The following is a 12,700-nucleotide window of genomic DNA, read 5'->3' as shown; positions in this document are numbered from 1 at the left end:
CTGCGAAGCCATTTTTCTCCAGCGCCCCCCATACCGCCCCCCTGGCCCCAGCGCCCCCCATATCGCCCCCTGAGCGTTTCCGCCCCCCTTCAACATCGCCAGCGCCCCCCGGGGGGCGCTGGCGGCAAGGTTAAGAACCACTGGTCTAGATCAATGCAAAAGAGATGATTCGTTTTTTGAAACCGTAGCGAAGACCACATGTAAATCTATGCGATAGACTTCTATCTCCTTACATTCAGTCGTGTCGTGTCCATTTTAATACGGATCCCACATGTATGACATGCACACACTAACGCCGTAAACAGAAGTCGATGATTTTGATTAATAAAAATATTTCTTGACTACATCGGAATGTCTATGTTGTAGAAAGTAAATACTTTTATGGTGTTGTGTGTTTAATGAAAGCGATTGGTTACAAGTATGTTTTGGCGGAATAAAATTTATTTTTCTGTATGTGACAGTTTGTGAGGGAATGAAAATAGATTCGTGGTTTTAATTGAATTGCGCTGTTTTAATGTACGTTTCAACAGGTAGACTTGACACTGAACAACAATTCGACCCACAAAACATATTCGTTGTATGATTTGTCACTGGTGTGTAAAGGGTTAGGAATATTTTGAATGATAATATCTACTAGCTGTTTTGTTGTGAGGGCGATCATGTGATGACTCAGCACTTTTCGTTAGCAAAGTAGATTGATCTATGTGAAAGATGGAAGGATCGTGGTTAGAAACATATGTACTTTGTTGTTGGAGTAGCTGATTTACTGCTATGGTGTTGACATAACCCTCCGGAAGTGAGTATGCTTTTCTTTCACGAAAGTTTACGTGGCTCCGTTGTAATAAATTTGTGTTGACTAAACTCGGATGGATACTGCAATTGTGCTGGACTTACACATGGTATTCGCATACTGTACACATACAAACTTTTGTGTAAACAACTCTCTGATGTTTCTGTTAGTACTAGTTCTGTGTTGAACTATTTGATTATTAAGATACATGAACACCCATTCAGACAATAAAGTTCTTGTGATATCGAAACAGTTTGAAAGCACCACCAATCATTGCGTATGTTCGTAGCATGAGCGAATATTTTCATGTGTCGTGAATATCTTTCGTATACACTTAGTATGAAATGAGATGTGTGGAACAATAATTAGTGTCGTACAAAGTGTTGTGTTTGATTGCCTACTTTTTATCAATGCCTTTGTGATGTTAAAAGACGGCTGAGTTTGCATTTACATTAAGCGGAGAAACTCAAGTAATAAATTTTACTCGTTTGAAAATATCGATCAATGGAGTAACAGTATCAATATGAGTGGTATATTATTTTTCGCGATATGCAACCAATCTTCTAAGCATAACTTGTCAAAAATTTATCATGTCGTAGAAACGCCGGTTGTTACGAATTCGAAAGAAATGTACTTCGATTATCACGATGATGGAAATTACGATCAACGCAGTATTTCGAAGTCGTATGTTCAACAATCACTAAATGTTGGTTAGTTAAACGATACATTTACAAGTTTACCGAAATCTTGATTTACAAATAACAGCTTGATGATGTAAACCTCAACCACTCAAATGTGATCATTGTAAAGTATTTGACACAAACAAAATATCGAATGGAGACCATCACATTGGTTTCATTTCGAGTGAGTGAAAATTGTTTTCTGGTGGCCAGGTAGGATACATTTGACAAACATCGTACACATTGTTTCTTCGTGATGGTAACGACTTTCAGTGGCTTGGTTTCATGTCGGGAATTATTATTTGAGGGTTCAAGAACAATCAATACTACAAATGAACAACAATGCAAAACACGTTTAGCAAATAACAGTGTAGCAAGTACTTTTTTGATATTACGATTGTTGTGCACCAGACATTTCTAACTGAATTGAATGCATCTAGCAAACATATTCCAATTCACTTTTGTAATGATCAAAGTATGTGAAATGGTGTGAACGGATTAGGTATTATGCAAGCGGCGGTATGTCAATTCACCTAGTGTGATATCTTGACACCGGATAATGTGCGAAAGTGTTTCAATTCTCACTGCTGATTACGATGATAAAGTATTGTACCGGTTATTGTTTAACAAAGGAAATTGTTGTTTCATCTTTAGTCTTGGTTAGTGGGGACAATTACATTTGTAAAATATTTTCTGATATCCGCGATACGCAGGGTGATATGTACCAAGGTGGAATAATTTTCCATTCAAGAACATTTCAGACACGCATAGTTTTACAGCTTAATATGTTAATAACATTGGTACTGAAAAGTTTGTTGCTGTCATAACTTTCAACACAACGCCGGGTCTAATTAACGCGAATAATTTAATAATCAAGTCATGATCAACTATTACATATGTTAAATCGATGTGTCAATCCTTATGTTTACAGCATGATAACTTTCAATGTAACACCAGCGTTCGATTGTAAGAAATGAAGTCGCAACTACGTCGATCAGACTTTCAAATCTCGTATACTCAAACATATTATGTTAAGCTCAAGTCCCCTGTACCAAAGTGTAATTACTTTTGTCTCACAAAATATACCGAGTAGTAATTAGTTTGTCTTGCAGAATATACCGCGTAGTAATCCCTCTATCTTACAGAATAGTAACGACTTTTCAAGTTGATTAAAAAAGATGCGTAGGGATACGAATACATCCGAACTTGTTATGGATTTTAGGTTTTAGTGTTTGTATGGACTCGTGTATGCTTGGCTAACTGCTTGAGTTGGTCGGGTAACGGATTTACTTGACAATGTTTTCGTGGTTGACTCTTTGAATATGGTAAGATGGCGAGATGTCGAGACGTAATACTATTTCCGTTCACTCGATTGCAACAAAAAATAACCCGATAGTTTGTTCAAGGTTTCGACAAATAGATTGAAATATTCCGATTTAACTCATCGCGTCACAAGTCGATCGCGGTATGCACAAGTGGTTGTCAAGTTAGAAATATTTACAACAGGTGTTATTTCATTGATTGATTCTATTGTGTGTAGTAACACATTAAAATATCGCGATAGTATTTACTGAAACTCTATTTGATAAATGAAAAACTCAGTCGTGTATAGAGTTGTCAGTTTCAAGGATTGTTTCAAAGTATAATCTTGAAATGTGACTGGGTGAAAGTTGGTAGTCATGTTTGTCAAACCTATTTCAATTCGCACAATGTCAAAGTCCAAATATTTCATTCTGGATTATTTGGATTTACCTTTAGTACATCCCGCGAAGGGATTTAAAGTTGGCAAATTACCAAAATGATTGAATATTATCGGGTCAGAGATAGTTGGTATTGATTCTATAAGTGTTAAAACAGCGGCGTGGAATGTGTGAATGATCCGATGAGGGTGAATGTTGGCGTCAGTAATATTCAGGTTACGTTCGATTCAACAGATCGCGTTAATAGGATTTGAGTTGGGGCGAATCAATACATTCAAATACGATTCAACTTGATTTGTGTAGTGAGTTACATTTCAAGTTGACAAACTAACACATCGATTGAATATTTTCATGGATCTTATCACGCAACTAAAGTCAGCCACTTTTCGCGAGGCGTGAAACATATAGCGATCGCGGGCAAGTGACAAATTGTTGGTTTTCGAATCACCGTCTGCGACGGTTCTGGGACAAACTAATTACCGAAATATTACCTTGTGAGCGGGCTTGAGGGATTGCTATGTCTGAAGCATTATCCGGTGAGTGGTCGTCGGATTTTAAAATTATATCACACCCTTTTGAATAAGCGCTCACTTCACAGAGGATTAGGGTTAGAGCGGAAATAAGTGACAATTTGTCGCTATTCAAGTTACCGACACTGGCGGTCTGTTATTCGTTACTTGTTAAATCTTACCAGCGAAATCAAGTTCTGTGTCAAACTGATTACGAAAATTTCACCGCGTGAGTGATCGGTATGGTTATGACACCAAGTCGTGAAAGATGGTTATGACCGGGACAATATCTTGTCAGCGATCGCGGGGTTTTGCAAACTATTTCACAGCTATTTGAAGTGTTAATTTGTGACCGTTGTTATTGTTGATATTCGAATCACCGTCTACGCCGGCTCTGTGGTAAACTAAATACCAAAATATTACCTTGCAAGTGATTCCTAGACTTAGCAAACTATTTCACACCTTTTTTGCTGAAAGTACGACATGCCGCCCGCAGTCTATACCGAAAGTACGAATCACGACCGCACCCATAAGACGCAATAGCCGCATGCGACCCCCACCGTAAGAAATAAGAGCCGCTCGTCACCCCCGCCATAAGACGCAATAGCCGCATGCGACCGCACCCATAAGAGTACATGGCGAGTCACCACAGATCCCGTAAGAATACACGACAGGCGAATCACCGCCACCCCCTATAGCAAAAAAGGCGAGTCACGACCCCGAGTTTTCAATACGATATGCGAGAGATGCCTATACCCGAAAGGGCGAATCACGACCGCACCCATAAGAACACATGGCGAGTCACCACAGATTCCGTAAGAATACACGACAGGCGAATCACCGCCACCGCCTATAGCAAAAAAGGCGAGTCACGACCACGACTTTTCACGGCGAATCACCGCCACGAGCTATACCTGAAAGGGCGAATCACGACCGCACCCATAAGAACACATGGCGAATCACCGCCTAGAGGGGGGTCTAAAAAGGCGAGTCACCACCCCCGGTTTTCAGGCGAGTCACCACCCGCCCATAAGAACCCCACCCACCTCACGACCGATCTATACTACTACTCGCGTACCGGCGGTTGAGAACCACTGCCATAGTGGATCAATTGTATAAGCGCGGGCTCCCAACTGGATGTTCCGTATACCCTAATGTGTACGAAGACTTTTAGAGGGTGTGCCATGCTCGCATCATATATGGTCTGACGACTAAGCAAGTTTACGCTTCGGGACGGACCTATACCAGATTCACGATGTTATAAAATGTTACATTTCAACTGTAACAAGCTTTTAATGCACATCCCCCATTCTGCTGCGGTAACTAATTACCTCACCTAACAGATGTCAATGATCCTGGTCCCTTAGGAGTAGAGTATGAGAAAAAATAACATCTGTTCGGACCACGACATCTGTCCACCAATACCCTTGCGGAAACCGCAATGATGGCTCAGACATTGCTGAATTTTTGTATGATTAAATCAAAGACTATTAATTAAACAGGAAACCAGTTCACCTTGGAGCATGTTCATCAATATGCCAAGATTATGCTGTCCACGTACTTGGCACGCGTAATTAAGACACAAAATAACGGCAATGTGTTTGGCGAAGTTTGAGCAGCCTTGGAGTCACAAGAATTCACTCTTTCCATATAGTTCAGTTTAAACCTTCTGGTTGTCATTGTAACATTACGCATTGTAAGAATGGTTTTCAATTTGAGAAGGGATATGTTTCCAAATCGGTAATCAAGTGGATCAGTTCTCGTTCACAAACAATGTCATGATAAGCAATAAAAGCTGCGGTGGTTTGTAGTGGGCATGGAGCAGGTCTCAGAGCTCAATGAATATAATTTGGGTCGGCATTATGATAACAAATCATGCAGTGAATACATACCCGCGGCTGATGCGCACCTGCTACCGAAGCTTAGCAAAAGAGCAAGGCTACTTTACCAAGCCACACAGAGCTGGGGACGCAGCCCAATATTTAAGTATCCACTTCGCGACATGTGTTAACAATATAATTCTGATTTCAATTTAGAGATGAAACTGCACGCCGCGGACCATAGTCTGGACTTTTGTTACGGCCCACCAACGTTTTTTGCCGCTTTTGATTTGGCCCGCGATGGAAAATAATTGCCCACACCCGGTCTAGCGTAAGGGTCTGGCTACTTTCTCGAGCCCCACTATATCAATACGTTTATGCGCAAACAACAGAATCGGCACACAATACGGCGATTTGCCAGGGAAATATAGTTATTGCATCCGCTAAAACGACGGCCCTGACAAAAGATACAAGGCAGTGATTTTTTCCTAGATCGTAATATAGTTTTAGACAATCGCAACATGCTTTGTGATGAACACTGAAGGTTCAAATGCAACCGATCCAGGAGTATTACAGAAACATGACCACATAAATATCGCTGTACACTATTATGATATCCATGTGGTCCGCCGTAGCTATTTGTTACTGATTTATCTTTTATACTAGAGCGAAACCGCTTTATCGCTGTTGGATTATGTTACTTCGATCTCAAATTCTAGCCACGAATATGCTCAACATATTGCTATCTTTAAGGGGTATTTTGGATTCAAGATATCAGTATTTTTTTTAAAACCTACGTCGAATTGTGTAAACATTTTATAATACTCAAACTTGTTTCACGCATTGGAATAAATCATTCTGCGGATCGCATGTCTGACGCTTCTACGCGTTTTTCAAGCGTCTGGATCACTGAAATTCAAGCCTCATTCCATTGATGGAATAATCTCGCCCTCGTAGAAATCTATTTTGGGCATTATTGACTTATGTTATTGGGCGCAGGCGAGTAGTTTGCATTTATACAAACTTATACATATCAGATCCTAGGCCCCATGTGGTTTTAGTGCGCATGATACCATGATATGGAGCAACATGAGTAGTATTTGGCGTAAAGGCGTAATAATTCCCCTGTTTGTGAATATGTACTGTATCTAGTTATTAACCGAGCTTGATTCTTCTCTTGTTGTACTATTATATGGGCCGGTAATAATCGTAGAATTAATATCCCCGGCAATTTGGGAATTATATAATTCGTACTCCGCGTAAAAGTCTCAAATACAACGAAAATCTCGATGATCATCGAGAGTAGTATATTCATTAATTATTTAGAGCGATCCGATAGTAGCAAGCGAAAAATAACAGCCCATCCTGCAGCGCATTTTGAGGAATTCGGATATTACAGCTTTGCAGCACGACGAAGCTTACGATCGTCACCACGAACGGAATATTCATCAATTATTTATAACGATAGCCACGAGCAAACTAGAAAACAAAAGATTATCGACACGCGATTATTGCTTGCGTGACTTCTGTGCTAAATTACCCCAATATTTCCAAGTCTAGCCGTTATTCTAGAATTTGCACAAGTTGGTGAGCAATATTCGTATTGGCCGATAAATTCCACCGGCTCATTTTGTTAACACTCATAATTATTCTCCCACTGCGGTCACTGCCCCGAACACTTCAATGACCCCTTCACCTCGGAATCAAAAGCGCACAAGCACAACACAACGCGCGTCCAGCACGCCGCCCAAACATCACATGATCGACCGAAAAGATCATCGCTCCATCAAGCATGCCGGACCTGACGTGCGGAATAGCATCCCGCCGGCCATCCGACAGCCGACGAGCATGCCCGCACCCAAGTCGAAACACAAGCAGACACCACTAAATAAACACCAGTCCAGGTGCCGTCAACCTTTCGTATGCAGCATGCCAAAATATCTAAAAATGTAAAATATTACCAACCCGCGTGCCAACCATTTTCATTTTTAATGTTTCAAGTAAGGAATCACACTGACCACCTATCTGCAGATGGTACCGGCATTGGTTACGTCAGTTATTCTTACAGTATTGGTCGTGAAAGGTATAAATTTTGGTCCCCACCATACTAGACCTATACCGTCTAATGTACGTAATATGTGCAATTGTGCATCATTTAAATTTAGTCCCGTAATGGCCGATCTTCAGTGGTTACCTTGATCGTTTCCAAGGCTACTGTGTTCGGTACCATAGCCAATAAGCGACCGGCCGATCAAAGATGTTATGAAGAGATGGTTTCATGATGAAAAATGTCTCAACCCCTGTACCAAGGAAGTTGGTTTGATGTAACTATTGGTCTGATACTAGATTTGTCTGCAAAGCTCCAAAGATCGCGGTATAGCGGTAAAGGTTGTCTTTGCTCCAGTCATATTAAAATTGCTTACACGTATCAGGCGAAACTAAAATAATATATCCTTTCGTGAGACCAACCCAATTCAAAATTCGCATTTCGACACGGGACTCATTATTTGTGTGGATCTCATATGGGACGTGCGGCTCAAGCTACGCGTCGGTCATTTCGGCCAGGGACTTATAGAACTCTATATACCCCTGATTTCGGCGCCCTGGACATATCAATGTCGAAAGTTTAGGCCAACACGCGGTGGTTATTGTATTTCGATGCTCTATCGCCGCCAATCATTTGGCAACGCATACAGCACATGCAGCAGTCGCATTTTGCTCGAAACGTGCGTATCTTAACGTGAAAATGCCAAGCGCAAAAAATGCTGGTCCATATAAAATATTCGCGGTCCCACAGGCTGCACAGCGCACCCTCCCAGACTAAAGCATCAAAACAGTTTCATACGATATTAGGCTGCCGTATATATTTTCGTGGGTTTCGCAAAATCAAGTAACTATACGTCATGGTAAATCGCGAGAAGCGCAAAAAATGTTATCTTTTCATTGTATCACATTTCCGCGGAGCATTGAACCGACAAAAATTGCTAATAAATCAATGGTGATGATGATTATATTCACCGCTGACCTCCTGCGAAATGAAATTATTGTGCCCCACATTCTCGCATTATTACGCACTAATACCACTCGCAAATATTTTGCGGAGAAAGCGGACTTATGCTTGCGATAACAATGCACGCACACAAATATTATTATTATTGAAATCAGACTTAGTATGACGGTTATAAATTTGTTCGCCTTACCTTATATGATCCCTCCATTATCAAATGTGCGCGCAAACGATCGGTATAATTAATTTCACCGTTGTCTTCCATAATATGAGGCAGTTCAGTGTAATGTGAAGCCGCTGGAATGGCCCGGGTTTTTATCCCCACAATCATTAGCTCGCCAGAAGTGTCTTCCGTCGAAATCCCTGCACGCAAGTCGGCGCTTACCTAGTTTTTGTTAGGCAATAGCTCGTTTCAGTTTTGGCTGATTGACGCCCCTTGTGAGAAGAGGTATTGCACTTATGTCGTGATTGGTCCAGACCTAACGAAGTCCCGGATATCCTTCTTCAGATAGCTCACAATCAATGCACCTTCTCTCCTATTCCGGGCTTTAAATTTATCTGTTCCGTATATAGTACAAATAATCTTAAGCTCCGGCCAAATTGCGGCCCACGTGAAACATACATAAATACATACTGCATCACACCACATCTCAATTCCCGTGTTCCCTACTGACCACGGCTTCTTTCCGGGCATTTAGTATACTTGACCCAAATCGTGAATTAACGCGACGCCGTGAGACACAGCGATAATTTGCGAAGAAGCCTTGCTTTCCGCTGCCAACTCGTATGAAATCAGGAAGACATCCACTGCAATCTCTGTGATCCGTTTCGCCACCTGATGAATACAACGTGCACCTTGTGGGAACATGCGAAATGAAATTTCAAGCAGTACTAGGGCTGACACCCGTTGCGATGCACATCGCAGATCATATCGTTCTGCTCTCCTTTGCAGGTGTGTGGATGTTCTCATACTTTCATGGAGAGCCATATCCCGAACTCTTTCGAAAGAACATTCGATATTTTCTTCGCATAAACGCATTTGGCATTCCGCTACTATGAGGGCTGATTCCAGAGTAGAGTTGTTTTGGAGTTCTGTGATCTTCCGACGTAGGTCGTCCTGGTCTTCGGGAATGTTTCTAATATTCAGCCGCGTCTCAAAGCTCACGATTTCTGTGTAATATGAAAATCAAATTTTATGATGGTTCTCGAAATGGCTGTACACCTGCCCTGATAACGACTGAACTAACGTTAATTTAACTATAAAGTAAATACGGACTGAAAATAGAGAATATCGCCCCGGAGTATAATGACTAGGGCCATTTAAAGTCATTAAAGTCATATTTTTTCAATGCATCAGTAAGTCGTGCAATCAATTTTAACGTAAAAACCGCATCCCTATGGGGTATATTAGGAAAATTATAAAGTCATATAAAGTCATATTTTCCTGATTAGGTCATATTTGAGTTATACAGTCATATTGTTGTATACTTTAAAAAATAAGTGCCAATTTAAGCGGTGAAGCACTAAGTAAGCGAGGCAAACTATACGGTTAGCCTACATAACATTACAGTCACAGACCTATGAGGGCACACATTGCATTATGTGGTCGGATATTGCATCATGTTGCTACAAAATTTATTTTACTTCTGTGCACTGAAGTGGGACGTCATTTGAAGTTCAGTCAGTGGGCAGGCAATCTAAAAAGCTCAATCTTGCTCTACTTATGTACAAATACATTACAACATAGTAGCAAACTAATTATGATTAGCCTACTCTGAAGAAGTATAATTTCGTCACTGATCGCCTCTGTGCGTGGCTTTATACTATCTGAGGATGTTCTGATCGTCCTACCTTCTCCTAGTTTATCCAATGCTTTGTTCCAATCTTCTTTTAAAATCACAAGCCACCATTCTGCGATACTCGGAAACCACTGGATCAATCCAATCGCGGCCTTGTAGCATTCTTCCGCTTCGACGAAATGTTTCAACCGATAATGACAGTTTCCGAGCGTCCAGCGTAGGACGAACAGCTGCTCATAGTTTTTGTCATCTTCGTAATTGATGCCTACTGACAAGTCGACAGCGTCTCGCAAGAACTGTAACGCAGTCGTATATTCGCCACATCTGAAGTAGATATCACCGATGCTATAGTGACATTGTACTGTCAGTTCTTCATTCTGGTACTCGCTGTTATCCGTAATCTCGCGTAGGACCTGGAGAAGCGTTTCCGCTGTTTTGGCGCCGTATGCGATGGCAGCACTTTTCGAAGACGGGTATGGTTCACTACCGAGGTCGTACGCTTGAAGGCGTATGTCTGCCACTAGTATCTTTATCCACTTCAATCTATCTTCAGCATTATGATCCTCGTTTTGATGAAGCTCATTTGCTAACTGATATAATATTAAGACCTGGAGGCGACATGCCGTGTTTCGTCCACAAGGTCCGTAATTTTCGGCTATTCTATGCACCTTCTTTGCATCATGAGCTTCAAGTGCAATGATATGCCGCACTGCCTGTATGGCCTGTGTTTCTCTTCCTCTTGCCAAACGAATTTCAGTTTCCGCGGTCTGTGAAGCGTTTCGTAAGGAGTTTCCATATTGGCTTCTGTGACGCTCCAGGATCACTGCAGCTTCCTCGCAACCATAGCCGGGAATACTGCGTCTTCTGAACAGATCTGCACAGCGGAAAAGAGATCCTCATCGTTAGCTACAGAGATTCAGAAGCTCTGAGAGAGTATTTCGGCTTCTCTGGTGTGTGAGATTGTCAATTGCCATAGGCTATAGGACATGGCCACTCAACTATTTTAGGACAGATCCAGTAAAAAAGTTTAAAATTGATGGTGTGATACATCCGTTTGGTATGGTTAGTGACTATAGAGATGAACTTTACCGGTTCATGTAGGCCTATAAGATGAAGTTGATTAAAATATCCCGCATAGTGCCCACCTTGCATTGGTTTAATCGGCGTACCCGTCAGGGTAGACATCATTAGACGCTCCGCTAGAATTTCTTTGCCACTAATGCATTATAAATTTTGAAGAAGTCAAAGACGACACGTTTTATACTGCAATGTAGATGGAACGAGACAGTGCATCCCCATAAGTGGCATGGATTATCTCGTGTACTCTCTGCTTGTTACAAAGGCGATGGGACATTTGTTCTGTTAAACGCAGTGAGAAGCGTGAACCTTTTGTACACATTCAATAGCTTCTCTATACAATTTAATGTTTTGATTCTGTGCTGTTGTGACATCTGCGTACATCAGTTGCTTGTGTTAGTATTACAGTCGAGTTGACATTCACTGAAGTGATGTTAGGCTTTAGATTGTACAGTACACAGATAGCAGCGTAAAAGCAAGTAATATACATTTCTGTGGTAGAATATATGGAGATATCATGGAAGTCCGTAGTTTACTAAGAAACATATATGATGACTACCAAAAGTTTCATTACACTATAAATGGCACCTAGATAATTTCTGGCCAGTAGTAAAACGAACTCCTCCTTTAGATTTCCAGGTATACTATAATTCAAAATTCAGACCGCTGCCATATTATAGAATAAATAATGTAAAAATGTCGTGACAGCTGTAAGTATTATTTGCTATTGCTTTTAACTTACTTTCAGCACCCGCTGGATGTCCGGCCATCTTGTATGAAGTGATCGGCTTGCAATGCAAAGTTTAAGTTTGCGGACTATTATATCGTCTTTCAGATCGATTTTCCAGGGATTTTAGACTATATATATAATCTGCGACACCTTCACTTTGGTTGTAAAGATACCAGGTTGGTGGCCAGGGTTATTTTATCATAGATAGTTCGTAACAGGAAGTCATAAATTTCGCAATACGTTGTATGGGCATTTCCCAATTTATAGTTCCGACTTATTAAAACAGGGAAAGTTTAAGTAAATGTAGATTAAGGTATATAATCAATGAACAGACTCCCGCTCACAGATTCTCATTTCCATCGGGATCTGATCGTAATCTAAGAATCGGCACAACTAGGGTTCCATTTAAAACAAGAATCATTTTAAAAACATGTTTAAAATAACAATAACAAAAAAACAATAAAAATATGTTTTAAACAAGATCCACTTTTAAACATGTTTTTTTTTAATATGGGGTAAATATGGCTCCTTCCACGTATAGGGCTTCCGACCACAGTCATAAACAGACCAAAAATATATTTTACCAGA

The 12,700-nt window shown here is 40.8% G+C and overlaps 1 protein-coding gene across 1 annotated transcript; it reads right to left on the bottom strand.

Annotated features, from left to right (window-relative positions):
• Window positions 1-6,675: 6,675 nt before the first annotated feature.
• On the bottom strand, window positions 6,676-12,152 carry LOC145437933 (uncharacterized). The gene is made up of 3 exons (XM_080315305.1): window positions 12,125-12,152; window positions 10,358-11,179; window positions 6,676-9,676 (listed from the first exon to the last, which is right to left on the bottom strand). Exons 1-3 carry the CDS (start codon window positions 12,150-12,152, stop codon window positions 9,201-9,203), a joined length of 1,326 nt encoding a protein of 441 aa, XP_080171431.1. The 3' UTR covers window positions 6,676-9,200.
• Window positions 12,153-12,700: the final 548 nt, after the last annotated feature.

The sequence above is a fragment of the Botryllus schlosseri genome, chromosome 4, assembly GCF_051294905.1.
Source record: "Botryllus schlosseri isolate E-star chromosome 4, Bs_hap1, whole genome shotgun sequence".
Taxonomy (NCBI): Eukaryota; Metazoa; Chordata; class Ascidiacea; order Stolidobranchia; family Styelidae; genus Botryllus; species Botryllus schlosseri.
Note: the sequence above shows the minus strand (reverse complement) of the source record. Positions and strands in the feature narration are given on the sequence as shown.

What these genes read in the sequence shown, in the direction of transcription:
- LOC145437933 (XM_080315305.1), bottom strand. Translation starts at nt 12,152, where the DNA reads ATGGCCGGACATCCAGCGGGTGCTGAAA. An exon ending in ACATCCAGCGGGTGCTGAAA is followed by an intron (nt 11,180 to 12,124) that starts GTAAGTTAAAAG and finishes TCCGCTGTGCAG; the next exon opens with ATCTGTTCAGAAGACGCAGT. An exon ending in ATTGGATAAACTAGGAGAAG is followed by an intron (nt 9,677 to 10,357) that starts GTAGGACGATCA and finishes CATATTACACAG; the next exon opens with AAATCGTGAGCTTTGAGACG.